We start from the raw sequence: 25,877 nt of genomic DNA, 5'->3' as shown, positions 1-25,877 counted from the left end.
GGGCGCGCTGCAGCTCGTCAGCGTGGAGATGTGTTTCCAAACGGGCCATGGAGGAGGGAATTACTCCGCTGTAATGAGATCCCCCTCAATAACCGGAAATCGACATGTTTACTCACTGGACCGTTTGAAATGCCTGCAGCTGATATTCTCCTGCAGCAAATAAAATATGTAGGAGGTTAATGTTTCTCCCGACACTGCAAAATGGTGATGGAAGGATTTGCCTTGGAGTGACCCTCGGAGTAAATGTATCATGGACTAAGTTTTCTTTCTTTATTGTTTAAACGACATTAAACGTAGAAGTGTAGAAACTTTCATTTAATCCAGGTTGTTTAATAAGCTTTAATGAATGAGTAATGAATTAATTAAAACAAGCCTGCTTCCACTCTCCTTACAAACCTCTGCACAGTCCCAAAAACGTTGATATAAATTACATTGTCTGAACATTACACCCATTGGTGATGTTTGACTTGATCACAAATGTGCATATGATGCTACATCTGCACGCTTGTGAAGACTTTCCACAGGATTTGAAGAACCTGGCTGCAGAGAAGTGATCCCAGCCCCTCAGCCACGAGCACATTGCTGAGGTCGGGCATTGGCTGATAAGGGCCTGGCTCACAGGCAGCCGTCCAGCTCTTCACCAACGTGTTGGGGTTGAGTTCAGTCGCTCTGCGCAGCCACAGGCCGGAAAATGTCTTAAATTCAATTTGACCAAATAAAAGGCTTTAAAAAAGTATCACACTTACTTCAATTCAGATTGGATGGGTCTTTATTTTGTAGGCAAATCATTCACAAAGGTCACCGGGAAAAAAAAGATTCTCTACTCTGCAAGACACTAGAAGAAGAATTACTTGTTTGTTGCCTGTTTCCAGCTAAGTGTCAGTATTAATATAATACCTCTCTAGTCAGTTTGCTGGCTAATTACTGAACATGGAGAAAAGCTAGTTTATCAATAATGTCTTAAGATGACGAGTACTTACGGAGGATAAAGAGAGAGGATTCAGAAAGACGATCAAACTTGGGACAATAAGGATTCTAACGGACATAAATGTGGTTATGTTGAACAGGTATATTTTCACTTTTGTGTGTATTTCACTTGGAAGTTTGGTCTTAAGTTTAATTTCAAGTGGTATTAAAAAGGTCTGAAAAACCCCAGACTCGTAGACACCCTGCGGTCAAGTTCCGTGTTACTCTCTAAAATACTTTTGTCAGCATTAAGATTCGAATGAAATCAAACCAAATTGCCTGAGTGTAGATACGAGAGAGAGCAGATTGAGCAACTTGACATGCTGGTGTGTTCCTCTGCTGATCCATGACGCAGCTCTTATCGTGAACTAATGACCGAGTTGGGGCGTATCTCCCCCGGTTCCCGCTGGTGTTGAGCGCTTGTTATTCTTCATTGTAGCGGTGGATCATTATCTGCCTCCATCATCTATAAACCGGCCAATGAGTTCCTTTAGCGAAGGTATTTCCAAACAGCCCCCTCATTAGCATAATGTCTCATTAATTCCGGCTCTGGTCCCCGGTGCCGTCTGATTCTCTCTTGACCCCGTTTGAACCCGACTGTGATAAGGGCTAATGTTGTAAATCTCCAGGGACCTTATCGGGTGGGACACATTCAGGGCATCGCAGAGCTTCTCTTCTTCTGCTGCACACAAACGGATCAATCCCCAGGATGCAGAGCGCTTACGGATCATAAACTGATTCTTTGTGATATTTAGGACTAGATGGAATCGACACAGCATCTTATAACAAACTGGGATGAGACAGTGGTGGTGTCCGGCTCAGTCTGTAAATGCAACGCCTCATATATATTCCTTTATTGACCCAGTCTGTCAAATGTGTTCGTTTCCACTGATTTTGACAGAGGATGTTAATAATACTAAATAAAACATTTTCACAATATTTCTATACGGATAAATGTTAATTTTATAGCAGTTTTAATGAGTTTTCAACTTGATGTGGCAGAAACTCAACCATTTACCATTCGTTGGTTTAAGCTTTCCAATTAAAATGTTTATCACTTATCTTTTAATCCTTTTATTGCAGTTTATCCACATTCAGACAATTGTTTCAACTGTTTTCTGCAAAATGTTGAACAAATGATTTCAACTATTATCCAGAACCTTCAGCTAACAACTTATAAACTATTTAACAGTTTATCTGTGAAGTTTATTAAAGTATTTCCACATTATTTTTTATATTAAAACTATTCAGATGCTTTTGGCAAATTTATTACTTTTTTATTCACAACTTTGAGGTAATTCTATCACCCTTTTATCTTCTGTATGTAGCTAAACTTTCAACTTTATTTTGAACAACTTAGAGATACTTTTAGTTTTGCTTGATAAGGACTTTTCATTAGTTCTTTTTTATTTACTCTTTGTGTCAACACAACTCTGCTCTGTGGTGTTACTGTGTAGTAAACCAGTGGCTGGCGGGGTATTGATTATTGTGACAGGAAATGTTAATATCCGATCATTTAAAATCAGCATTTCACAATTTTGTAATTGGATTGTTTGTTTTTCTCAAGAAACAAGTTGTTTAAGCTAATCAACATTCATATTGACAGATGATTGATGATTGGTCCTTGGAGATGGTTGTTGATAAAGGTCTTAATATTAAAATGGAAGTAGGTGCTTTTCTCTCACATCAACTTTACGACCACATCTGCCTTTCCCCCGATTGCTCTAAGGAACTCCATCTCCTCTCCTGCCATCTTGTGGTCATTTTAAAAAACCTGCTTTGATTAGGAATAAAGTGTAACAGTCGATTATTGTTGGGAAAACAACATCTTTAAGGTCTAAATCCAGAGACGTTGATGCATCACAGTGTAATTGAGCTTTATGTCAAATACATGTTTCCTTGTCTCCAACCATGTTTGTTCACTCCTCACTGAGTTTAACACACTCACACTATCTATTACATGTTACTTCAACCTAAGACCCTCCGTGATTCAGTGGCTCTTTTTCAACATGTTAGTTGTGACAAGAAACTTTTATTTAATGTTGAATCAACTTCCACCACGAAGAAACTTGTTGGACTCACCTCATGTTCACGGTCTGAGATCAGCTGTTTGTTTGGAGACAGAACTGCTGCTTCAATATGAGTGGGTGTGAAGTGCTATAATGAAAAAGTAGCCAACTTTGCCTTTGATTTTCTCAGAAATTCTACAGTAGACTTACTTAAAGCTTGACATACTAACAGTCAGACTCACCATAAAGGGCTAGGGTCCCTCCCCTTACAAAACAAAGGACGCCCATATATACTGACTCTCATTGGTCACTTGCTATAGTATAGATGCTCTGTGAGGTCCCAGGTTCAAATCTCAGCCAAGCCCTTGCAAGTAATGTGTGTTAAAGTTACTAAACTATGTTTAAAGTCTCAGGTTTATCGCATGATGATGCACTTCAATCATTAAAGTTCCTATAAGCACTATTTTTTTTACACTAACAACTATATCTGACCTCAGATCAGGAAAGAAATTTCACTCAAATGAAAAAAAATATTTATTTAAAAAAAGTAAACGCAAAGTTTGGTACAGAAAGTTTCATTCATAGAAATCAGTACTTCAGCCAACTACTATGACTTCACGACATGAAGATCATTTTGTGCATTTGATTCATTTAGTCCCACTCGCTGCTTCCTGTCAGAGTCGTCCGCGTTGTGGGGACATTCAAAGTGTTTCTGTTTGCAGGACGACGGAAACATCACTAAATATCACACAGTTTAACTTTGGGGCCGATGCAGACCGATAACACGTATGAGAGCCAATTAGAAGAGAGAAAACAAGTCTGCAGGAGAAATAAATAACAGCGGCTGATTTCCAGAGGCCAGTGGTTCATGCAGAGCTGCTGTCGAGCGTCTCACGGCAACACCGGGACAAACAATCTGTGTTGGCATCGTTAGGAGGAAGAATCCGGTCCAGCGCTGACGATGGAGCGCTGTGTGGGGGGGGGGGGTTCAGTCTAAAACGTGTTGCGCTGCTCTGCGGCCGGATGCTGCGCAGCCAGTTTACCATAGCCGCCTCTGGCTGGGTCATAGTCCTGCCTGTACTCATCCCTCACCTACAGGAGCAACACAACCAGAACACACAGGTATATGAAGAAATAACACAGATAAAAAACTGAATGATCCATAAACTAAAAACCTTTACAAGAGAAATCAAATGCCTCATTTTCCACGTGTGATGCATCGGATGGTTCGTGATTCAACCAGAAACATGTGACTCTATGTTAACCTTCCCACGTGATTATTTAAATTCTTTTTAATTTGGATTTAAATTGGATTTTTGACTCTTAAATAAATCAGTTTGACTTCTGTGACTCCAAAAGTGATAATTATTCACAGATTTTTGAGGGAAGATATCAATAAAAATAAAGTTTTTAGATAATTGATTATTTTCACTAGGTTGTTAAGTTGAATATTTTTTTCATCTATATTTTGTGAATTTCTTATGTGAGAAAATGTGCATTTTATTGTATTTTTATTTCAAGTTCTGTATATTTGGCTGTAATTGTTGTTTCTTTATATTTACAGTGATTAATAACAGGTTTTATGATAATATAATATCCTGGGGGTTTTGTTAGAAGCAAACCTTTTCTACTAAAAACGAGTTTAGCCTCTGCAAAATATTTGCGTTTTCTTATTAAGACTCTGGCAGAAATCTTGTTGAATACAACTACACGCAAACTGGACGTGATTTTATATGTTGTATTTGTTAACAGCATAATAAACACATTAATTTTTCAAATGCCATACAACAGTAATGTTATCTCTTCAAAGGCCACGGTTAATCATGCATAATTCATTTTGGAACTTATACCACTTTCTAAATATCATACTGGTGTATTAAAATGTCATGAGGTTTTTTTTTCAATGCAATTTCAGTATGTGTCATTTTTTAAATGTCATATTATTCCGTGTTTTTTATTATTGTTTTCTCAAACTGCTGCACAGCGGAAAAGTCCAAACTTTTTCAACATGGGCAGCTCAGAGTAAGAGAGGGGAACCTACAACTCCAATCAGCTGTTCCCAGTATGGAGGAGAATCCGATGCTGGGAATGAGTCTATATTTTATTCTATACAACGTGAACTGCCCTGTGTTGTTTTTAATATAAACTACAGTTAAAAGGATGTGAATTTCTAAAAGCACACACGTTTTTTGGACAGAGGATGCAGATATACAGGCTGTTTGAATTAAATTTGAAAAATAAAAAAGGAATCAGTGCTTTACATGTTCATTTCTCAATATACCAACACGTCAGCATCCACACTGTGATATTCACATGTTCAGTCAAGTGTCTGGAATCCTCACCTGTCCTCCAGATTTGCCGCGGCCGTGCTGTCGTCCCTCTTTGAAGCCGGCGTCCCAGTCCGTCCTGATGATGCGGTCGTCGAGTCGCGTGCCGTTAATGAAGCGCATGGCGTGTTCTGCGTCTGTGCGTATGTAGTATCTGGTGCAGCCGGAGGGTCAAGGTCTGTCACAGGCGTTTGATGGAGATGCATGTGTGTGTGTGATTTCTGTGTCGGTGAATGCAAAGACTTCTATTTTCGAACTACGCCATTTATTATTTGGGGCATTTCATTTGAAAGGATACTCTACAAAACAGAATCCGCAGGCCGTCTTCTTGACTTTGTCCAGACCGATGATGATGCGCTTCACGTCTCCACTTTTAGAAAACAACTCGTGCACCTGCAACATTGGAAAATGATCCTTTAAATACTTTAAACAATTATCAAATTTGGTTTTAAAAACATACGATGCTTTGGAGAGATACAATTTAAACCATCTGTTTTGAAATACTGAATAATAAATTAAATCACAGTTAGATTCACAGACATCTGGGACAAAATCCATACAAAATGTGACAAACTAGCAAACAACCCACAGGAAGAAGAAGCCAGTGTCAGGATTTAACTGAACTCAGTACAAATGGTCGTACCTGCTCCTCCGTGGTGTAGAAGGACAGGTTCCCCACATACAAAGTGTTGCTCTGCTTCAGCAGCTTCTCCTGGTCATAGCGATTACCCTGAAAAAAAAAAAAAAAAATATATATATATATATATATATATATATATAAACATGTGTGGGGAGTAAAGTGACTGTGTAGCCAATCAGAGCTGATGTTTGTTCACAATTTACTTGATTTGTTCCCCAAACATCCCCACACATAAAAAAGTTAGTAATTCAGAAATCAAATTAGCGTTTGATTATTACACACAAAGTATCGGTCAAGTCAACGATGGTGTAAACCTACAGTTAGTTCTTCTAGGAGTTATTATGCTAAGACAAATATTATATATATATATATATATATATATATATATTGTCAGAAAAGGACACAAGCCCAAGATGAAAACCATTGGTGGCTTATCTCCGTTGCTACCGAAGCTATTAATAGATATCTGATTCTATTATGTTGAAAACAGGAAAAATAGAGGCGGATATTTCCTCTCGTTTTAATCTGGTCAAAAACTGGAAATGTTTTAGGGGAAATGAACAATAATCCCACATTTGAGGAGAAGTTCATGTTAAGTTCATTACATTTTAAAGGAATACAAGCATTTTGAAAAACAACCACACAATTAAAATGAAATACATAGTGCTTTCTAAACATACATCGCAGACTGGAGGTGAAACTATCAGTAATGTATTTGAATGGTAGATCAATAAAACAAACTAAGTATCAGGAACTATTATTGATGATTAATTGATAATTGGAGTAATTAATAGAGTTACAATGACAGATATCTCTTTGTTACTGGTCCTGCAGTGTTTCCAGTTTCAGGGCTTCGTTTCCTCATCATCAGTAAACTACGACTTCTGAACTTTTCCCATTGTAATCAACGAGTGAAACCTAAGTATGGAAAGTTCTTCATATTTAAATGAACATGAAAAAATGTATTTAAATATCATGGGTTGCAAATAGTAAGGAGCGGAAACGAGGGATCCTCCACCGACAATAGGAGTCAAGAGTAGGGGACAGATTTGGACAAACACCGATGCTCTGGATGAAACTCTTATCACTTCAGTCCACGTTAGTAAACGTCTCGGTTAAATGTCTCCAACCCGGGACACGAGACAACATGAAACTTGTCCCACACGGTTTCATGAAGTCGAGTCAATGTGCGACGAGCTCACGCGTTTGACCCGTGTTTGCTAACGGGGTGCTAGCTGTTAGCTCACGTGTCGCGCCGCTAAACGCGTCACTCGGTCGTTTACCTTGAAGTGCTGGTCCCTGTACTGACTGACGTCGATGTACGAGTCGCTGTTCAACGCGTTGAGTTTCGCGGACATGATGAAGTCGTCGTTGTTTCACGATCTGCGGCTAATTCCGCTGTTAGCAGAGCGGGATGTGGACGAGGAAACACTTCCGGTTTATGTGTCCGTCCTCTACAGACGTCCGACAGGAAAATATTTGATAAGAAGACAATGGCGCCCCCTGTGTTTACCACTTTGACTCAAAGTACATTTAGTCTAAAATACTACACAACACACATGTAAAATATAAAAACATGCTTCAAACAACTTTGATATTAAAACCTCACATGCATCATGACTACCACCCCATCAAAGTACTTCTAATCTCATCAAGTGTGTAATATTAGTTGTTTATAAAGTGGCAGATTTGTTAATGTCTATTTCTTTGGCCTCCATGTTGGAATAAAGTGAAGTGTCCATGTGAACATGTGACATTAAACAACCTTTGACTTTGCAGAATAGAGCCAAGCCGACCATCTCTTTAGGTCAAACATATTAAAGTTGCCCAAAGTCACTTGACTTTTGAGTCACAGAACTTTACACGCAGGTTAGTATTGCTAAATATTATATTTGCAGGGTCTTTCTTGTGCATGGTTATGGGATGTTACACCCTACAACAATAAAAAAATTATACAAAATTCATGCCCCTGCTTTATGTAAGAACTTCGGGGGACACATCTTTCAGGCACATCTTGAACCTGACGGGAAATCTACCTTTCTATTTATTGTGCAAATGTAAGGCACTATTAGTATTTTATTTTGAAATGCTGCATCTGATTGACTTTATTCTGACTATGACTATTTATTCTATATACATACACAGTATATATATATATAATGATTCAGTGCATCAGTCAGACTTCACAGATGACTTGTAAACTGTTCATGTTTATGCTTTATAAACTACACTTCACATCCATAGGGCTGTGATCCAAAAATACCCATAAATATATTATACACGTAATATAAATGTGATTAAAAGGAAACATAAAAACCTGTTTTCTTGTTAAAAACAAACCAAAGACACACTTCACACAGGAGAGGTTCCCGTTAGGTCCACATTTTATTATTAGAATTCAAATATTGAGAACAAAAACTTTTGACACCGATTTTTCTCTGGCCTGATCTAAATCAACCACCTAGTAAATGTTGTAGAAAATAACACTTGGATGTGAATGAATCCATTCATAAATCACAGAGAATTAAAAACTAAAAAAGGGACGAAACAGCACGTCATGGCGTTAACATTCGCCTCTGGACAAACACTTGGCTGAGCTACTACCTGACAATTCCACTTATGTTTTCCAAGAACAGTCAGTTCTTCTACCATTTAATAACTTCGTTCCAAAAAAAATCAGAGCATCATTAGTAAAGCTACTGAAAAGAGGACGATGGTGTCGACTCTTCTTCCAGATTTGCCGCGTCGTCTTCATCAGAGGTCGGATGATCTCCACGTTATGTTGCAGCACCTCCTGGAACCTGGAAGAAAACAAGAGCATTTATTCAACAGCACAAACAGAGAATCTCATCTGAATACATTTTTAGATTAATACTAATGTTAATTTGATAAATGCTACTTCACATCCTGTCACCATCTGCTCAACATCAAAATTAAATAAAAAAAAAACCTGAGCCATGAAATGTTTGGTATTTTAACATGAAAACTAATAATAATAATAATAATAATAATGAACCTGTCAAGGAAAAGGTAAATGATTGAAGTGTTCTTGTAACCAAAGATATTTCATTTAATGTTTGGCTACGACGAGATTTGTGTTAAAAGGTTCAGTGTTTAAGATTAAGGTGAAAGGGAATCGAAATTGAATATAAAATAATCCAAGTGATGTTTTCACTTGTGTGTTTCATATAAATTGTACAAAGTGTTGTTTTCTTTACACCTCGAATTATATTTAAATACTTTACATTCACATCTGGAGCAGGTCCTCTCCAGAGGAGGCCACCATGTTTTTTTTACAGTAGCTCAAACTGCAACATTCAACTTCACCACTAGATGTCACTAAATTCTACACACTGAACCTTTAAGTGTGTGAAAGCTGAGGGAATCTCTAAAGTTGGTGGATACTGCATCTTCTCTACGTTACATTCCTACAACGTGTGGTAACGCAAGTGTACTTGAGTAAAAGTACTCAGTTACTCTCTACCACTTATGGTAACGTACGTGTTGAAATCTTCCCCTCCTCTTCCTCCTCCTCTTCATCACAGGTCGGATCTCCTCTCGATGCTGAGCAGCTCCACCTCGAAGATGAGCGTCGCTCCGCCGGGGATCTTCGGCGGTGCCCCCCGGTCTCCGTAGCCGAGCTCCGAGGGGATGACGAGCTTCCTCTTCTCGCCCTCGCACATGCCGAGCAGCCCCTGGTCCCAGCCCTTGATCACCTGCCCGGTGCCCAGGGTGAAGGTGAAGGGTCTGTCGCGGGGGATGCTGCTGTCGAACTCGGTGCCGTCCTCCAGCTTCCCGGTGTAGTGCATGTTGAGCACGTCGCCCTTGCGGGACTTGATGGGGCAGTTGTCGACCCGCTTCTTGATGCCGATCTGCAGCTTCTTCTTCTCGCCTCCGCTCACCGCCGCCGGGCACAGAGACAGCAGCGTCACCGCGAACAGGACCAACACCCGCATGGCTGCAGCCCCGGTTTCTTCCCCTCGAGTCTCCGGGTCAGATTCAACTCGAAAGCTCGAGTCTCCGGTTTTGGGTTTAGAGAATAAAGCTCGATGCTCAGCGAGAGAAGAAAACCTGCAGGGGAGGAAGTGAGAGGGGGATCTGAGGCCGGAAGCGGATGTGAGGTGGCGCACGGGTTACCGGATAAAAGCGTCCGGAAAAACGTTTGATAGGAACCTGGTTTTAAACTCGATACAGATCTGTTCCCACCAGAAAACAAAACAAAACCATCAATATTTATCTTTATTTATCGTTATTGCTTAAATCAGTTAATAAATCATCATTCATTCATCTAAAAAAACAGTTAAGGATTTAATATACATTTTCAAAAAGGAGCGAGAAGTACAAACCTATTTAATCTCAGCCCTTCTCCATAAGTCATTAGTTAATAATTATTTATATATATATATATATATATATATCTCATTATACCTACATACCCCAAATCAAATATAAACAAATTTGCATTGTTATTTATAGCAAAAAGAGAGGAAGATAAACTAAGGAACAATAAATATTAAGTGACCAAATAAAGAAACAGTTCCTCTGATCAAATATTGTTCGTCAAATTGTAAATGTATGTATATAAAAATATGTATATATATATATTTAATAAAACCCCAGAAACATAACGAATGAGTGAACCAATGAACGAGCTCCACGCGCGTCACATGAGCCGGATGCCTGCCGCCCTCTCGCGGTAACTCCCACGTGAAGCGACCGTCGGTCTGTTATGACACCACAGACGCTTTGACCCGATCAGCTGCTGTGAGTCGACTCTACGTTCATTCACACATCAACATGACAGAATGAACCGACATCGATGAATGTACGTTAACTTCTCTCTGACGGGTTTTTACGTTGTTCTCGTCGCAGAGCTGAAAGTCACGGTAGTGCGGACGCGGCTTGCTAACAGCTAGCTAGCACCGAGCTAACACCTGCCGCCATGCTGGGCCGCTTGCTGTTCACCATCATCAACAAGCTCCAGGTGGTGGAGAAGCTGGCGGAGTCTCGTCCCATGCGCAGGGCGGCGCAGATCACCGCCTACGCCATCACCAAGGCGCAGATGGCCGGCCGGGACGCCTCGGAGCGGGCCATGCGCTCCCAGACGCTGCGGCAGGTCCGGGAGGAGGCCGGCAGGGTGCCCCGGGACCTGGGGGAGGCCGGCAGCCGCCTGAAGAGGCTCCGAGAGACGTTCGTGAACGAGGTGAAGGAGGGATGGAAGGACGGCTCCAGGCAGATCAAGAAGTAAACAGGACCCGCTGGGGGGGGGGGAGGAGGAGGAAGTGACAGAACTTTGTGACTGGAAACATCACTTTTATGACCTGGTTGTGATTCCAGTTACTTTCCTGATGGAGAAATACAGAATCTACCTGTGTCAGCAACATGTCTCCCACCTGCAGACACCAGGAAGAGGCTGGTGTGAAATGCTGTTAATCATCACTCACATGGAATCTATGTCCAGAGAATGTGTTCCTAAATTATTCAGCTCTCTGAAAACACATGGACGTTTTGCTGTGTGCACTCAGGGTTTTAAAGGAATCCTGTGGGGAACACAGGAGCTGACTCAGAAAGGTTTTGGCAGGAGTTTGCTAAAGACACCTGCTAATTTAAAAGTTATTTCAACATTTAGAACAGACCTCTGGAGCTGCACTGTATGAATCACCACATAGGAACGTCCTGATGAAAGAATAGTTTTTTTTAATTTCACTTGAACCGATGTGCCGTGCACTCGAACATCCGTGACACCAAATCCTGCCGAGGACCTTCGTTTCCTTCATCTGACATTGAGTTGTCAGTGGGAATCATTTATCAGCTGTATGTGTGTATTCAGAGGGATATTGTATGTAAGACGGTGAATTCACCCTTTTGTCCGGGTTGTATAAATAAAGATGATAATATATGACATAGCACTTCGACTGCTGTTTCAGTCGGTGTCGTTTGTTTTCAGAAACTCCAAAGTCATTCTGATGAATCTGAAAGTCCTCCACTCAAAAGGGTGTATTTTGGGATCTTACTTTCATTTAGCAGAATGATGTGCAGGATCTGACACTATTTCCACATTCATCTGTTTGCTGGAGCAGTGTTTTTATAACTAGTTTTAAAGCTATTCATGGTCCAATATTCACTTCACTCTACACACAGTACTTCCCCCAAGTGGTAACTCACAGTTCCTTTGCTTTAGCAACTCTTACAGGAGAATAGTACTTTCCAACATGATGTAAGTGGAGATAACAGTGTACTTTATGGCTCGATGTGAGATCTGTGCAGTGGGGAAAGCAGATCCAGATACTTTACTCTTACTGAAAGGTGCAAATGGTTAGTTTCAAATAAAAAAGGAAAAAACAAAGCTAAAATATTAAGCCACGTTCCTTTCCAAACCAAAATGGAGTCATTTTTTTTGTCAAACCTGTATAAATAACTGCTACATGATACAGGTCCTCGTATAAGTCGTGATCAGAAGCTAGAAGCAACGGAAAATGAACATCAACAACATAAATACCCAAAAATAAATAAAAGATCAACAGTGAATTTTGCAGCATAAACTTTATTTCATTTGTAAAAAGTAGAGAAAAAAAGCTTTATGTTTCAATACTTATGCAGACACACTGGCCTGGCCACTAAATATTAGTCACATGTGACATCATTTCACAGAGAAATAATTCCATATCAAGGGGGAAAGGAGACATTGGTTTCTGACAGCATGAGTCAGTACATATACACTGATATGGCACCTGAACTTCATATAAAAATAGAAATCTCAACATATAGGAAAATACACATCCAATCAACAGTTAAACAACAGAAACAGCGTCGAGCAGCAGGAAGCACATCAGATATCAGAAGAGTCGAGTAGCGATTATTGCTTCTTAACTGTGGATTTAGGAGGAAATTATTGAAAAGTATTTAATTTTATTCACAATTGTGTTTTCATCACATGAAACTAAGAATAACGGTTTTATTATGATAATGATATCGACAGGCAGAATTCGTATCACATTCAACCTGCACCTTCACTGCCAGTCACTGCGGGATGTCACTAAATCCCACTCACAAAACCCACAGGATGTTTTCTTCATGTTCTCCCCAAACCACTGAGCTAGAGTTACTCCATTTGTGTCTAAATGTCTTAACACATTTTTTTGGGGGGGGGAAATGGTTGCAGAAGAACTAAAGAAATAATAAAACAACTCAAGAATTATACAGCAAAAGCTTTAAATGAGCATCTGTAGGCAGCAAATTAATGAATTTCTTTTAATTTACATTTCTTGTTTAATCATTTTGCAAAGCAATAAGAAAAGTGCAAAAGAAATGAAGTTAAGATGATTATTATAATTATTATAATTATTATTGTTATTATGATGAATTAAATCATTTATATCTTTCATTTGAAAGCTTTTGAGGAGAACACATGAAGCCGACAGCCTGTGGATGAAAACTCCTCATGACAGCGTCCTGACCACAGCTCTGTGTGGAGGCAGCACTAGTGCATATTCACTGATATGGCATTAGCTTCTATTAGAAACACACAGCCTGAACTAAGATAAGGCTTCGTCCATTACTCACAGAGCAAGTGGCAGCAGAGCAACAATCTGATTTCTACATCCACGTGAGACCTCTGCCAATGGTCACGCGAGGTTAAGGTCACACTGCTCTTTGTAAAACAAGCTTGGGACAGACAGGCAGGTACTAACACCCACTAACGCAATGTAACAGGTGGCAGCATACACACTGATATGGCAGCTCACCCTCCGTAAACAACGTGGCAGCGATGCCTGATTGACAACGGCTGAAAGCACGATTCAAATCCAGATTTACGATTAAAAACACATTCAGGGAGAGAAGGAGAGAAGGAGTGTCTCCACAAAAAGCTGACGTGGCTGAAATTAACTGTGGTCGAGTGGTGGAAGATAAAAAAAGCAAGGGACACAGGAGGGAGGAAGGGAGATGTCCACGTCATGGAGGAAGTGAAAAAGAGGAAGAATCAAAGGAGGAGGGGAATAGAGGGAGGATTGTCTGTGTCATTCTGTGCGTTGTTATCTAGAGGTTGGTCATCATGAGGCTGAGCAGGGTCATCAGCAGCAGCCACACGGAGGACATCACTGTGAGGGGGGGAGAAATTGGGAAATATTAGTAATATTGTAAACAACGTTGTCACAGTTTCTGGCTTAAAGGGAGTAAACTCTGAGATGAGAGGCTATTCTGTGCAATGACAATTCATATCAGTTTCCCTAAACTGCGTCTGAAGTCGGTGTCAGACATGAAATGAAGAGTTCGATGAACTTCACTTTCATTCCCTGAACATTTTACAAAGGGGCTGGTCGGAGAGACTCAGGACAATGTCCACACTAACTAACTGGGACATTTGTGTTCTCATTTCCAGTCCTGTTGGATTATTACATAGTTCAGTGTCTGAAAGCTGTTTTATTGTCTTTATTCTTGTATCCCTTCATCTCTCTGTCCATTTATCTTCCATCCATCCATGTGACTTCATGACTCATATACAGCGGAATAATAATTTTTCATCTTCCCTCTTAGGAAGTTTATTGCTCATCCACTTTTTGTAAATTACATCAACTGTAATATCAGTCCTGCCTGGATTTTGATGGAAAGGAGAGAAGAAAGAAATCACTTCTCACCACATCTTGCCACGTTTTTAATACCAGCTCTTATTGCAGTAGAGACTGAGAGCTTAATTCACATTTCAAAACAAAGTGACATACAGCAATTTAATTTTACTGATTGTATCTCCACCCTGTCTGATTAAACGTGGCTTTCATATAATCGGACTGAACGCACAAATACAGACAGGAAGTGAGTCGTGTCTGGATATTTCAGCTAAATACTTGCAAAACAAAACAGCTAACTCACACATCTTTTCAGAGACTGTCACTAGCAAGCGGATGGTTTGTTAAAAAGCACCTCTAGTGTAATGGTGTTGAGTTGTTTTACTGTGTTGGGGTTCAAACACTTTAATTATTGAAGTTTAGCACTTCATTACTTTTACAGTGGACATTAAGTTAACAGGGGATATACATGTTCGCCTGCTTCTCCCTGTGCTTCCGTAATTTTCGAACAAAAGTCTGTAAAAGTCAAATGAATCAGAGGTTTCAGAAAACGTTTACTTTCCCATACTTTATCAAGACTTAGATGTTGATGTAAACACTTTTTACAAGTGGGTAACTGGTAATTACGATAACTCCAACGCAGCATAAACTACGCTCACTGCCTCCTACTAGCTGCAGCTTCATATTTAGTGCATGAGGCGGTTGTATCAATCTGAATCGTGAATGTTAAGATGGACGACATGACTGTTCCCCAAAAGTAATGCCAAATCATCTGTATCGCCCCCTGGTGGCTGGCTGCAGTATAGTTATTAAACTCCACCTCCACCCAACTAAAAATCTAACTACACCTAAGAAGATTTTTCCCACAGAGGGTTTATGTAATTTTAGGTAGTTGTTATGAAAATGATTTATATTACAGGTCCTGTTAATGTGATATCATCACTCCATGATTACACCTGCACATTATTCCAAAAGTAATGTTACTCGCTGTAAATTTATTAGTACGTAAAAGTAAAAAAACAAATTTCATATATTAAAAACACAAGTCACTTTGATTGGGATTTGATTGTCGGAATGAGAATTGTGATTTTGATTTACCTGCAGTGGATGAATTACACTCCATCATGACCAGTGAGTCCATGTAGGCCTGTCCCAGCCACTCCTGGTAGGTCCTCCTGTCCCCGACCCCCATGAGGCGAACAGTGGAGTCTTTGAAGATGAGATCACTGCCCTGATAGGCCTGCGAGTCAAACATCCTGAAACCAGTACCTGTGTCGTTCTTATAATAAATCTACAGGGACACAGAGAGAGGAAGAGACAAAGACAGACGAGTCAGTTACACGTCATGACCACTCATCTCACAGTGATTATGAATTACTTTTTAATATTATTTGTATTTGTTATGTTTTTTTTACCAACATGAGAAGATTGCTTTTCTCTCATGGTGCATTTTTTTTGTCTTTTGGATTTGATTGTCTAACAGCACATAATTCTTTTTAATGAAAAATGAGAAAATCCTGTTGTAGCTTCGTGACCTTACGATGATGTCATAACTCTTACAAAGGCTAAAGTCCTTTACTCTGAAGGATTACGTGTCCCTCCCTTCTATCCCCGGTGTGGACACTCCTACCTGTCCGCGGTCCAGGAGTCCATAGACGGCGTGGATGTTGGTGTCAGGCCGGACCATCACAGCGTGGGCAGGGACTCGAGCCAGGTTACAGCTTCTGTACTGGGTGACCTCGGCTTTAGTGCCATGAGCACAGAGCAGCTGGAAATCACCGGAGTGGAGGAGCGTTGCCCACGATTCTGCAGAGTTACCTGAACGAACACACAGAGGCAGGTGGTTTACTACACGTCCCTTATAAACCTGAGAAGAGCATTTTGTATCTCGGAGTTCGTCGTCTCACCATCTGTGTTTTGGAAGACGGTAGAATGCTTGACGAACGCCACGTCTCCGTTTCCGCTTGCCAGACACCTGAGAGAAGACAGACAGACACGTGTAGTGTGGGACATGAGTTTAGGAAACTAGTCCTCCAAATATTCCTTTTTTGTTTTTTTTCAAAATAAAGATGTAAGTCTGTGAACATTAAAACTAAAAGTAAGACATTTACCAGATCTTTTTAAGTTTTGTACAATAAGAAACATCCAATCGCTGAGCTTAAAATTCCTGATTTGTGTCTCAAACAACAGGTGAAAGCCAAAGATCAAAGTAATGACAATCTGGAGATTTACTTTTGGTTTCTGATTTATTTTTTGCAATAAATGTGAGAAAGCTGATGTTTTTTCCCCCAAAATTCAATAAGTAAGTGTTGTGAATGTGCTGCTGGCTTCTTTCCCATTGCAACAGGAACTAGGCTCATGGGCATTGTAGTATTACGAACATGCAAAGTGTTTTGTGATGTTCCAGCGTCGTGTACCTGAATGCACCGTTGTATCCATCATAGAGGTCCTTCCCCTTCTCACATTTGTTCTGTCCCGAGGAGTCTCCCGCACACAAACCACACAGGTTGCTGGGGAAACCAGGCTGATTGGCACCTGGCACACAGCTCTGCTGGAAGAAACCTCCCACCGCTGAGCATCATGGGAGAGACGGGAAACACAAAGTCAAACACTGGAGGGAAAAGCTTTTACACCAAATATGTTGTTTATCTGAAGCACAAGAAATTATTTCAAAATATACCTTAAAAAAATTACTTGTTAAAAACTTGCCCCACTCGCCATGAAAAACTAATCAGTAACAGTTTTACAGAAATGGATCAATCAATAAAGAAATAAAATGTTATATCCCTTAAAAACAGTTGAAAACAAACCACTGTGAGTGAGTTGAGCTGACTCGCTGCAGTTCACACCTCTGCCACCATCCCTAACTGTCACACCTCTCACTGACCTTGGGGTATCGCACAGTGCTGAGGGGCGATCAGGCCTCTCTCCATCAGCGCTGCTACGGGGATGTTCCAGCCGGCCGAGCGACCGTATCCGGTGTGACAGGAGCGGCGGCCGCGCAGGTCGTCAAGGCTGCGGATGTCAAGGCTGCTCTTTTTCACCACGGCCACGGCGTAGTATATGGAGCCATCACTTTCCTCTGCAGAGAGAGAAAAACGACACGTTTGTACGCGCTGTGTTTGAACCCAGAGCGTGCGACTGTGGTCTTGTTTGTGTGTTTTTTTAACCTGTGTAGCTCTCGCCAGTAGCAGGGACCAAGCCATAGTCTTTGCCTGCTGTGAAAATGTATCCTCCATCCAGAGTGACGGCATCAGCCTCCTTGTTCTATACACCAAGAAGAAATAGAAGAAGACGGTTGCAGTTAGCAGCCACTGGTTTCTGTCAGTCAGGCCAACGTGTGTGTGGATGGTTGGTCCATTGTTCCAGCGTCCAAACCAAAGACTGTTTGTAAAGATGGACGACGTGACAGCTCCCATAAGTGAAGCCAAATCATCTGGAACCCCCATTGATCACAAACCCTGCCTCCTCCATGTTAGCAGAAGGGACATGGGTTAAACTAAAAAGTCGAAGTAAACATTAAATACATTTTCTCTGAATATGGCCTCTGCGATTTGAAGCAGTTCATCACACTCTTGGGTATTTTAATTTTTTCCCAGTAAGTTTTGATCAGTTATCTTGGTGTACTCAGTTTTAGATCATTTTAAATTAACTCTTGAATGTGAATCATCAGTATCTCACTCTCAACACTCTCTTGAAGCTCAAGATCTTTTATTTTGAAGTGAAAATCACTGCAGTGTCACCTTGATTCTGCTCATGCAGTCAGTCACAGAGTCTCCATAGACACACTGGATGTCTGGAGTCAGACCTTTTAGTCTGAAGGCTTTGGCCATGTCAGCACACTTCTGCTGTTCAGCGCCGGACAACACACACCACCGCAAATTATCTGGAATAATTACAGATAAATAGCCGCAAAATTAAATACATCATCGAGATAGCAACAACTTCTTTCTTAGTCGAGATGGATAGATAGATAGACAGACAGACAGACAGACAGACAGACAGACAGACAGACAGACAGACAGATAGATAGATAGATAGATAGATGTATTCACCTTCTGGTTTACAGTCCATGGCTCTCAGAGCGTTGTAATAGTACCGGCCCATCCACCTCTCAGGGTCGTCTGACTCCGCCTCCTGTAATATGGTGGTTGAGTCGGAGAACAGCACCGTTCCTCCTCCGTACTCCGCAGATGAAAACATTTTGAAGTCCGACTTTTCCTAGAGACAAGAAGTTACACGGCATCAACACAGCGAACACAGGTGCAGTGGCTAATGGGCGCCCTCTTTTAGCACTAGAGAGATATGAGTGTTTGTCATAAACAAGCTAAGGTAGAGGATGTACTGTATAGAAAGAGGACAAATAAAGTCTGTCTTGTGTTGAGTGAAGCTATGACTGCGTAGTCACCCTCACTGAACTGAAACACGATGCTGGATTGTGACAGAACTGTGCTCACCTCCCTTATAAAACACAAGGCACCTCCTCAGGGGTTAGGGGCCGATGGATCCCTTTCACGTTAATCTTACACATTGGACCTTTAAAGACAACGTTGGCTTATACGATCTTTTTCCACCACATTGATATTACCCATAATCCCCAGCTTCCTGAACCAGGGGAGATGCTGCTGTAACAAATCCACCAAACTCTGTTTAGAATTCTTCATATTTTAAAAGTTTCCTGCTGGAGATAAACTCAGGTATTTAGTAACTTCGAAGTCTTTTTATCTGATCTGCAGTTCAGATCTACTTGCTGGACCTGATTCTGACAATTGAAGCTGTGACTCTCCACATTCTCCATATTCACAGTCAGCGAACCAACAAACACATATTAAAGATAAAAAGTTTCATAGTGTTGCTTTAAGGTTTAAAGGTTTAGATCCAACTTTAGTGTTTTTCTCACGTGACAGAAAAATGAAACTGGCCTTATGAACGAGCAGAGGACAAGTTTCATGGGTTGTTACTGTCGCGGTGTTTGTGAGTGAAGACGCACCAGTCCCTCCTTCAGAAGGTTAAACACCACGGAGGGAGTGACATCACTGCGGACCACGATGCCTCGGAATGGGACGCGGACCAGATGACACGTTTTCCACTGAGAGATGGGAGCTCTGGTGCCGTCGCGACACAACAGCTCATAGTCGGAGGACTTCAGGAGATTTGCCCACGCTGGACCTAGACCTGGTGAAACATTAACTGATTAGCTAACAGACACGTAGACTGTAAATAAAGCTGGATGACATGATGAATGATGAAGCCAAAGTGCCCTGACTGCCCCCTGGTGGCTGGCTGCAATATAGGTCATAAACCCCACCTAATCCATGTTTTTTTGAATGGGACATGACTCAGACTATAAATCAGAGTATCCGTACCTCATTTGACGTAGTTCTTATATCTGATGAGAGTTCATTTTGTGGTAAGTTTGGTTTTCTTATTATTAAATTAATTTCATCATAACAAGACAATATTTTTATGATATGATGAGTAACATGAAAAACTTTTAGTTCGACCAATAAACCTTTCATGTTTTAACATGATACAAAGTATATTTTTGGCGTTGCCTCCTTAATAGGTAACTAAGATGATACCTTCAGTGTTCTCCTCAACTGTTGTGTGTTTGATGAAGGCCACCTGTCCTGCATCCTCAGTGAGACATCTACAGAGGTCGCCCCAAAAGAGAAGACAATGAGAATAAAGGATGCAGCCAAGGAAAGGACGGAACATCGACAGTAACTTCTCTGTGTGTGAGGATGAATGTGTGTCACCTGAAAGCTCCTTCATAGCTGTAGTATCTCTCCTTGGGGCTCTTGTCACATTTGAACGCTCCACTCTCGTCTCCTCTGCACAGCTGACACAGAGACGGGGGGTCACCGGCCTCGTTGGCGCCGGGGATGCAGCTCACGTCGAAGAAATCTGCCACAGCTGAACACAAACAGACACACACATATCCCTCCAGCTCTCTGCGTGTTCTGTATATGCATGTATTTGTGAGAATGAAAATCTGTCCTACCCTGTGAGAACTTGCAGCCCATCACAGACATGTAGCCCTGGTCTATGAAGTATCCCAGAGGCATATTCCAGCCGGCCGTCCGGCCCTTCCCAGTGTGGCAGCTCTTCTTTCCTGCCAGGTTGTGGATGTTGATGCCTGGATTCGCTTTCTTCACCACAGCAACTGCGTAGTAGGAGGCGCCGGTGCCTGAGGCGACAACAGCACAGGTGTTCACACACATACGACACTGGAACACTAAGTTTAACAGCAATGTGTTGTTGTCATTGACCAGAAATGAGATCTAGAACAGATAAATAGATCACGGTAGAATTGGCCTCCCTCTCCTCCCTCTGAGGGAAGGAGACGGGTGAGGAGGGTGTGTCGTGTCTGCCAATGGCCTTTGTCCTCTGACTAACTTCATCAACATGGCCAACATTATTAAAGTTGGTGCCGCTGGTTTTCTGGCAGATTACAAACATTTCATGACAAACCGAGCCTTCACACTGAGGTTACCAAACCAGCAGATCATTGTAAAAAGCTGAAACTGGCTCAATATGAAAAGATAAATACAAACATGTGGGAGGACATGTCTGAACGTGTCGTGTCTGTGTATAAATCATTATTCAAATCTTACGGTCGTTCTTTGATTCACTGGCGGCCATCTTGAAGGAGGCGGTCTTTCCCAGCGCGTAGATGTCAGTTCCTGACATGGAAACCGCATCAGCTTCTTTTCTCTGCAGAGACACAGGTTAAAAATAAAAAATCATGTGAGACAAATATTGGATAATATTTTGTGGCCTCATGGTGATTTAAAAACATTTAGGGATAAATCTCTGGAACATAACAACCATATCCATACTTTAAACTTTAGCAACTTGTTAACATACTTTTTTAAGAGAAAAATATGGTTTTGGTTCATATCAAGTATTTACAAATTAGTGAAATTTATCACATGTGCATTTACACTTGTTTTTCACATCGTTTCAGCTTCTGGAGACTGTTCACAGATCAGGAATTTTCCAGTTTGTGTTTGTCATAAACAGCTGTGTTCGCTCTGATAACTGAATTACTGATTAAGAAGTTTATTGCAACTTTCCATCCTGCCTCTGTTATCTGAAGCTCGATAGTGTGTTCTGCTGCTCTAAGTATTCTATTCCTGACTGATAAAAAATTATTGTTGGTTTAATTAATATTCAATAAACTGATCTACGTATGATGAAACTACAGTAATCACATATGATTTAGACGTTTTCAGTGAGGTTTAAAGTTTCCCGTTCCTGTTTTAAAAACCCCACCTCCAGTTTCTGAACGCAGCCCTCCACTGTCACGCCGCTGACACATTTGAGGGATGGACGGATGGAGACTTTGGCGAACGCCTGAGACATGGCCTCACATTTCCTCAGCTCTGCATCTGAGATGGTGCACCAGCTGATGCTCTTCTGGCCAAACACTGAGGGAGAGACACACAGAGACCGCTCGCCGATCAGTCACACAAACACTTCATGTGATTCATGAAAGAACATCTCGAGGATTCAATCTCTAAAACCATGGATCATGACACAAGGGGCGTTTACACACAGAGAAGTAAAAGACTCATCACTTCAACTATCAGACACACATCCAGACTGAAAACGAGGCTAAGAAACTAATTTGTAATGCTTTTCATCTCTTTGTGATCATTGTATATGATTTTGTGGTCAATGTATGTTACTTATGGTCATTGTGAATATCTTTGTGGTTGTTTGTGTCTTTGTTGTTGTTTGTGTCTTTCTGGTCATTCAGGGTCACAGGACCTGCATGCCTATTTAGTAATCTGTCCATATTTGCATATTCCGTCAACTCCACTGTACTTTCTGTCAAAGAATGTTTCTTCCCACGCTGGAGGTTGTAAAACAAATCTGTGGAAGCACAAGCTGAATAACAAGATGTAAAACAAATATATGTATTTACTATTTATTTGACGTTCCCCACATATTTTTTATTGTTAAATACTGGATAGTTTAACCAATCGAATAATGCAAACTGAGAAGAGAACATTCCCTGTTTGTTGAACTGCTCGTAACTCACATGCAAACTGTGACAAGTTATCAGGACGTCGCTTCAATTTATGTGTTCAGGGTCAAACCTGAGTAGAAAATGTCTGATGAGGAAGAATCTTCAGTTTCTGGTGCTACCACTGCTCATCCCACAGCCTTTACTTTGAATATCACAACATAACACCAGCGGTTACAAGTTACATTCTTCTTGTTCATTGTTGGGAAAGCTACTCACAAAAAATACAATTGTATTCATGTACTTAACATTATTTTCATACTTCAAAAGTTATTCTGAACACTTTGCATATTAACAACTCTTTAAATATCCTCAATTATCTAAAAGTGTTCTTTGTGTTTTAGATTTTTGTGTTTTTAATAAATCTTTGTGGGACAAAGATCTAAACTCATCAGAAAGGCTTTATCCAAAACTAAAACACACCGTTGACAGTATGTACCTCTGGTGTGATGAAGCAGCTCTTACCTGCAGGTATAATCAGCAGCAGAGCTCCCACTGTCCTCCACGTGGCCATGGCCTCGCTCCGTCTGTTACAAGGTGTAAAACAGACTCCTTCTCCCTCTGCTCCACTTTATATGAAGACTCCAGAGTCAAAGTCCAACTTCTATCTTCAAGACTCGGCTTAAAGTCCTCGTGTGGAGCTGGAGGAGGTTGTATTTTTTTTTATGATTTACAACCCAGTCACCGGTCATTCAGGAATCATGAGATGCTGAGTGTTTATGGAGAGGGAGTACCTGGTCTGACACGTCTCTGCTGCTGCTGCTGACTGGCTGCCGGCCACAGCCCAGACAGAGAGGTCTTTTACAGTCAGGACCCCACCCCTGCCTCTCCCCTCTCTCCCCTCTCTCCCCTCGCTCCCCTGCTCTACTACTGTGGTGTTTTCCACTGACGGGCAGAGAGGAACAGATTCATGTTGGTCAGTGACTCACTGCTGCTGAGACAAACACAGGCAAACAGGCTGTTTACCTGCTTTCCTCACTGACACGCACGTGAAGCTCAGGAGCTGGATTTATCTGAAACTGAAAACTGAGGCTAATGAAATCAATAACTTAGCTGAACCCCAAAAAATAATAACTCCACCGACTGTGGTCATGTGGTCATTAAAGAGAAATGAGACTAAGAAGGCGTAGAGGAGGTAAAAGCTTGCACTGCGGATTTCCTGGGTTTGAATCGAGGCTTGTGCTCCTGCTGCGTGTGCTGGAAAAAGTCAGTTACCAATTACTGAGGTACCACAGTGTTGAGGAATTTTTGACCATCCTCACACATTACTTTATATGCCACCAGATATTATGTATATAAGGTATATTACACATTATATCTGAACACTATTGGGAGAGTGGGGCCTGTCTAGTTCCACAGACACTCCCTTCTCTCTCCAAGCAGGACCCAAGGTCAGGTTTTAGATAAAGGTCCAACCAACAGGACATTCTAGTGTCTGCGCTCATGGACTTTCATGTCTAACTCAGATGCTCCAGACAGAGAAGGACACACTTCAACTCCTTTTCGCGTAAGAATGTGTGACGCAAGAAGAAGGAGATTTACTGGGAAGCTGTGGGAGACATCTTGAGACTTGGGGGGGTGACAATTGCTCATGTTACTCTGTTAGTGTTTGTGTATTGTTTCACGTTTATGCATCAAGTCTACATTAAAACCTTCTGCATGAGACATCAGCTGCTGCCTGAGTTCTCCTTTCACCAGCTTCCAGAAAACCTCCTGAACACACAGTGTAGTAAAAGTAAAAGAGAAGTATTATTACAGAAATGTACTTAAAATATCAGCAGCAAAAGTACTGTGATGTGTCACAGGTCAAATATGTTGAGTTCCACTGGTTTAATCTTTATCTCCACCGAGGAGGTTATGTTTTCACCCCCGTTCGATTGTTTGCAGGATTACGCAAAAACTACTTAATGGATTTCTACGAAACTTGGTTGAAGGATAGAACATAAGCTAAGGAAGAAGCCAGTAAAGTTTGGTGCAGATCCAGGAATTTTTTATCACTTTCTTCAACATTGCAATATAGGGAATAAAGCCTGGATCTTGATGGAATAAAAATCATTTGGACATTTGATGAACTGATATCTATATGTGTGCACTTTGGTGTCTCCAGATAAAAATCTGGATCTAGCAAACTAAAAGTGGTTTTATAGTGAGGTAACAAATAGGGCGACAGACCTGTAACTACCACCGAGGTGTCGCTGAGATACTGAGGATCAGCAGTTTTACGTGCTGTATAATACTGATGGGCTCAACTTAGAGCTTAGCACATGATTTTTTTATGCAACAGTAAGAAAAGTAACCAGTAGCTGTCAGATAAATGTAGTGAAATAAAAAGTATAAAGTAGCTTTAATGCAGTAAATGTATTAGTTATATCCCATTGGACATATTGGAGGGATTTAAGTATGTAGATTTTGTCATGTACTGTCCTTACATACTTTCAATTTGACATAATTATATTATAGTTTATGGCATATTAATTGTTGTAATATACGTATCTATATATTTGATTTTTCTCTCATCGTATCATCTTTGATGCAGGACTTTTCTTGTCTTCCTGGAGACGGGAACAGCTTAATGACACTAGGATTCCTTATTCTGTTTTTATGCAGTTAGCATAACAAAGTACATGTAGGCAACTTCCAACAGCTGCAAAATGTTCTGCCAGCTTTTGCGCACTTCGAAGCATCTGCCAAAGTGAAATTGCTGCATGGTTATGGTCATTAAATATTTCTGCATAGATTTGGTGAAAAACAGGAAGCTAGCCTCATCATAAAAGCTGTAATAGCTCTAAGTATCCAGCCATAAACATTACCTAGTATCGGTGGTAAGACTAATAAAGCTTAGAACATCTATAGTTTAAACATAAAATGGAATGAACAGTGTGTTACTACAGATCAACTTAGACAAGTAAACACTATAAAATGCAAGTTTCCCTGCAAATAAGGAACTACAGCTGAACGTCTGGGGGAAGGGATTGATCTCAAAATGGACCTTCGTCGTGGTTCACAATGTTCTCATTACTAAGAAACTTATGAAAACATGGATCAAACTACAGCAAGTTTCTAAAATAAAAGTTTTCTTTAAACTGCAGAACAGACGAATCACTGGAGATTTATATCTTTAACAGAATCTATGCTGAGAAGTCGGTGTCTTTGAAAACTTAATTTGGTGAGTTGAGTGAACTCCTGAAGTGTTTAAAATAAAAACTGATCATTTTAACTTGAATTTACTTTCCTTTTTACTTTTGGTTATTAGAAAACTTTAGTCAGTTTTCACTAAGTATTTGTATAACACAGTGCAGCTAATGCAACATGATGTGAGGTGAAATGCAGTGCAGC

General features: G+C 40.8%; 4 protein-coding genes across 7 annotated transcripts; 1 reads left to right on the top strand and 3 right to left on the bottom strand.

Annotated features, from left to right (window-relative positions):
• Positions 1 to 3,491: 3,491 nt before the first annotated feature.
• ncbp2 (nuclear cap binding protein subunit 2) lies at positions 3,492 to 7,399 on the bottom strand. The gene is made up of 5 exons (XM_034583396.1): positions 7,226 to 7,399; positions 5,946 to 6,032; positions 5,601 to 5,695; positions 5,318 to 5,456; positions 3,492 to 4,067 (listed from the first exon to the last, which is right to left on the bottom strand). The coding sequence occupies exons 1-5, from the start codon at positions 7,298 to 7,300 to the stop codon at positions 3,969 to 3,971; spliced, it is 495 nt and encodes a 164-aa protein (XP_034439287.1). The 5' UTR covers positions 7,301 to 7,399; the 3' UTR covers positions 3,492 to 3,968.
• A 906-nt stretch (positions 7,400 to 8,305) lies between these two features.
• fkbp2 (FKBP prolyl isomerase 2) lies at positions 8,306 to 10,055 on the bottom strand. The gene is made up of 2 exons (XM_034583397.1): positions 9,444 to 10,055; positions 8,306 to 8,743 (listed from the first exon to the last, which is right to left on the bottom strand). Exon 1 carries the CDS (start codon positions 9,896 to 9,898, stop codon positions 9,482 to 9,484), a length of 417 nt encoding a protein of 138 aa, XP_034439288.1. The 5' UTR covers positions 9,899 to 10,055; the 3' UTR covers positions 8,306 to 8,743; positions 9,444 to 9,481.
• A 550-nt stretch (positions 10,056 to 10,605) lies between these two features.
• On the top strand, positions 10,606 to 11,461 carry si:ch211-162e15.3 (protein NCBP2AS2). Of its 4 annotated transcripts, none has more exons than XM_034583400.1 (3): positions 10,606 to 10,706; positions 10,815 to 11,199; positions 11,241 to 11,461. In XM_034583400.1, the coding sequence occupies exon 2, from the start codon at positions 10,885 to 10,887 to the stop codon at positions 11,188 to 11,190; it is 306 nt and encodes a 101-aa protein (XP_034439291.1). In that variant the 5' UTR covers positions 10,606 to 10,706; positions 10,815 to 10,884; the 3' UTR covers positions 11,191 to 11,199; positions 11,241 to 11,461. The 4 variants fall into 4 exon arrangements, with proteins under 4 accessions (XP_034439291.1, XP_034439290.1, XP_034439292.1 ...); XM_034583399.1 differs by having other exon boundaries at positions 10,609 to 10,767; positions 10,855 to 11,204; positions 11,246 to 11,461; XM_034583401.1 differs by having other exon boundaries at positions 10,616 to 10,706; positions 10,855 to 11,199.
• Positions 11,462 to 13,610: 2,149 nt separating this feature from the next.
• meltf (melanotransferrin) lies at positions 13,611 to 23,327 on the bottom strand. The gene is made up of 16 exons (XM_034583395.1): positions 23,007 to 23,327; positions 21,785 to 21,939; positions 21,124 to 21,223; positions 20,511 to 20,696; positions 20,266 to 20,422; positions 20,089 to 20,156; positions 19,497 to 19,681; positions 18,562 to 18,727; positions 18,250 to 18,392; positions 17,677 to 17,773; positions 17,394 to 17,588; positions 16,924 to 17,077; positions 16,414 to 16,481; positions 16,137 to 16,324; positions 15,605 to 15,797; positions 13,611 to 14,041 (listed from the first exon to the last, which is right to left on the bottom strand). The coding sequence occupies exons 1-16, from the start codon at positions 23,053 to 23,055 to the stop codon at positions 13,980 to 13,982; spliced, it is 2,166 nt and encodes a 721-aa protein (XP_034439286.1). The 5' UTR covers positions 23,056 to 23,327; the 3' UTR covers positions 13,611 to 13,979.
• Positions 23,328 to 25,877: the final 2,550 nt, after the last annotated feature.

The sequence above is a fragment of the Hippoglossus hippoglossus genome, chromosome 4 (assembly GCF_009819705.1).
Source record: "Hippoglossus hippoglossus isolate fHipHip1 chromosome 4, fHipHip1.pri, whole genome shotgun sequence".
In the NCBI taxonomy this organism is placed as follows: Eukaryota; Metazoa; Chordata; class Actinopteri; order Pleuronectiformes; family Pleuronectidae; genus Hippoglossus; species Hippoglossus hippoglossus.
This window is presented reverse-complemented; position numbering and strand designations above follow the sequence as displayed.

Excerpts from the sequence above, each read along its gene's own strand:
- ncbp2 (XM_034583396.1), bottom strand. The coding sequence starts at position 7,300 with ATGTCCGCGAAACTCAACGCGTTGAACAGCGACTCGTACATCGACGTC. Across the intron at positions 5,457-5,600 it reads TGCGGATTCTGTTTTGTAGA|ATACTACATACGCACAGACG; the intron begins GTATCCTTTCAA and ends CGGCTGCACCAG. Across the intron at positions 4,068-5,317 it reads GCGGCAAATCTGGAGGACAG|GTGAGGGATGAGTACAGGCA; the intron begins GTGAGGATTCCA and ends TTGCTCCTGTAG.
- fkbp2 (XM_034583397.1), bottom strand. The coding sequence starts at position 9,898 with ATGCGGGTGTTGGTCCTGTTCGCGGTGACGCTGCTGTCTCTGTGCCCG.
- meltf (XM_034583395.1), bottom strand. The coding sequence starts at position 23,055 with ATGGCCACGTGGAGGACAGTGGGAGCTCTGCTGCTGATTATACCTGCA. Across the intron at positions 18,728-19,496 it reads ACCTTCTGAAGGAGGGACTG|GAAAAGTCGGACTTCAAAAT; the intron begins GTGCGTCTTCAC and ends TCTTGTCTCTAG. Across the intron at positions 14,042-15,604 it reads GTGTAATTCATCCACTGCAG|TGATGTCCTCCGTGTGGCTG; the intron begins GTAAATCAAAAT and ends CCCCCCTCACAG.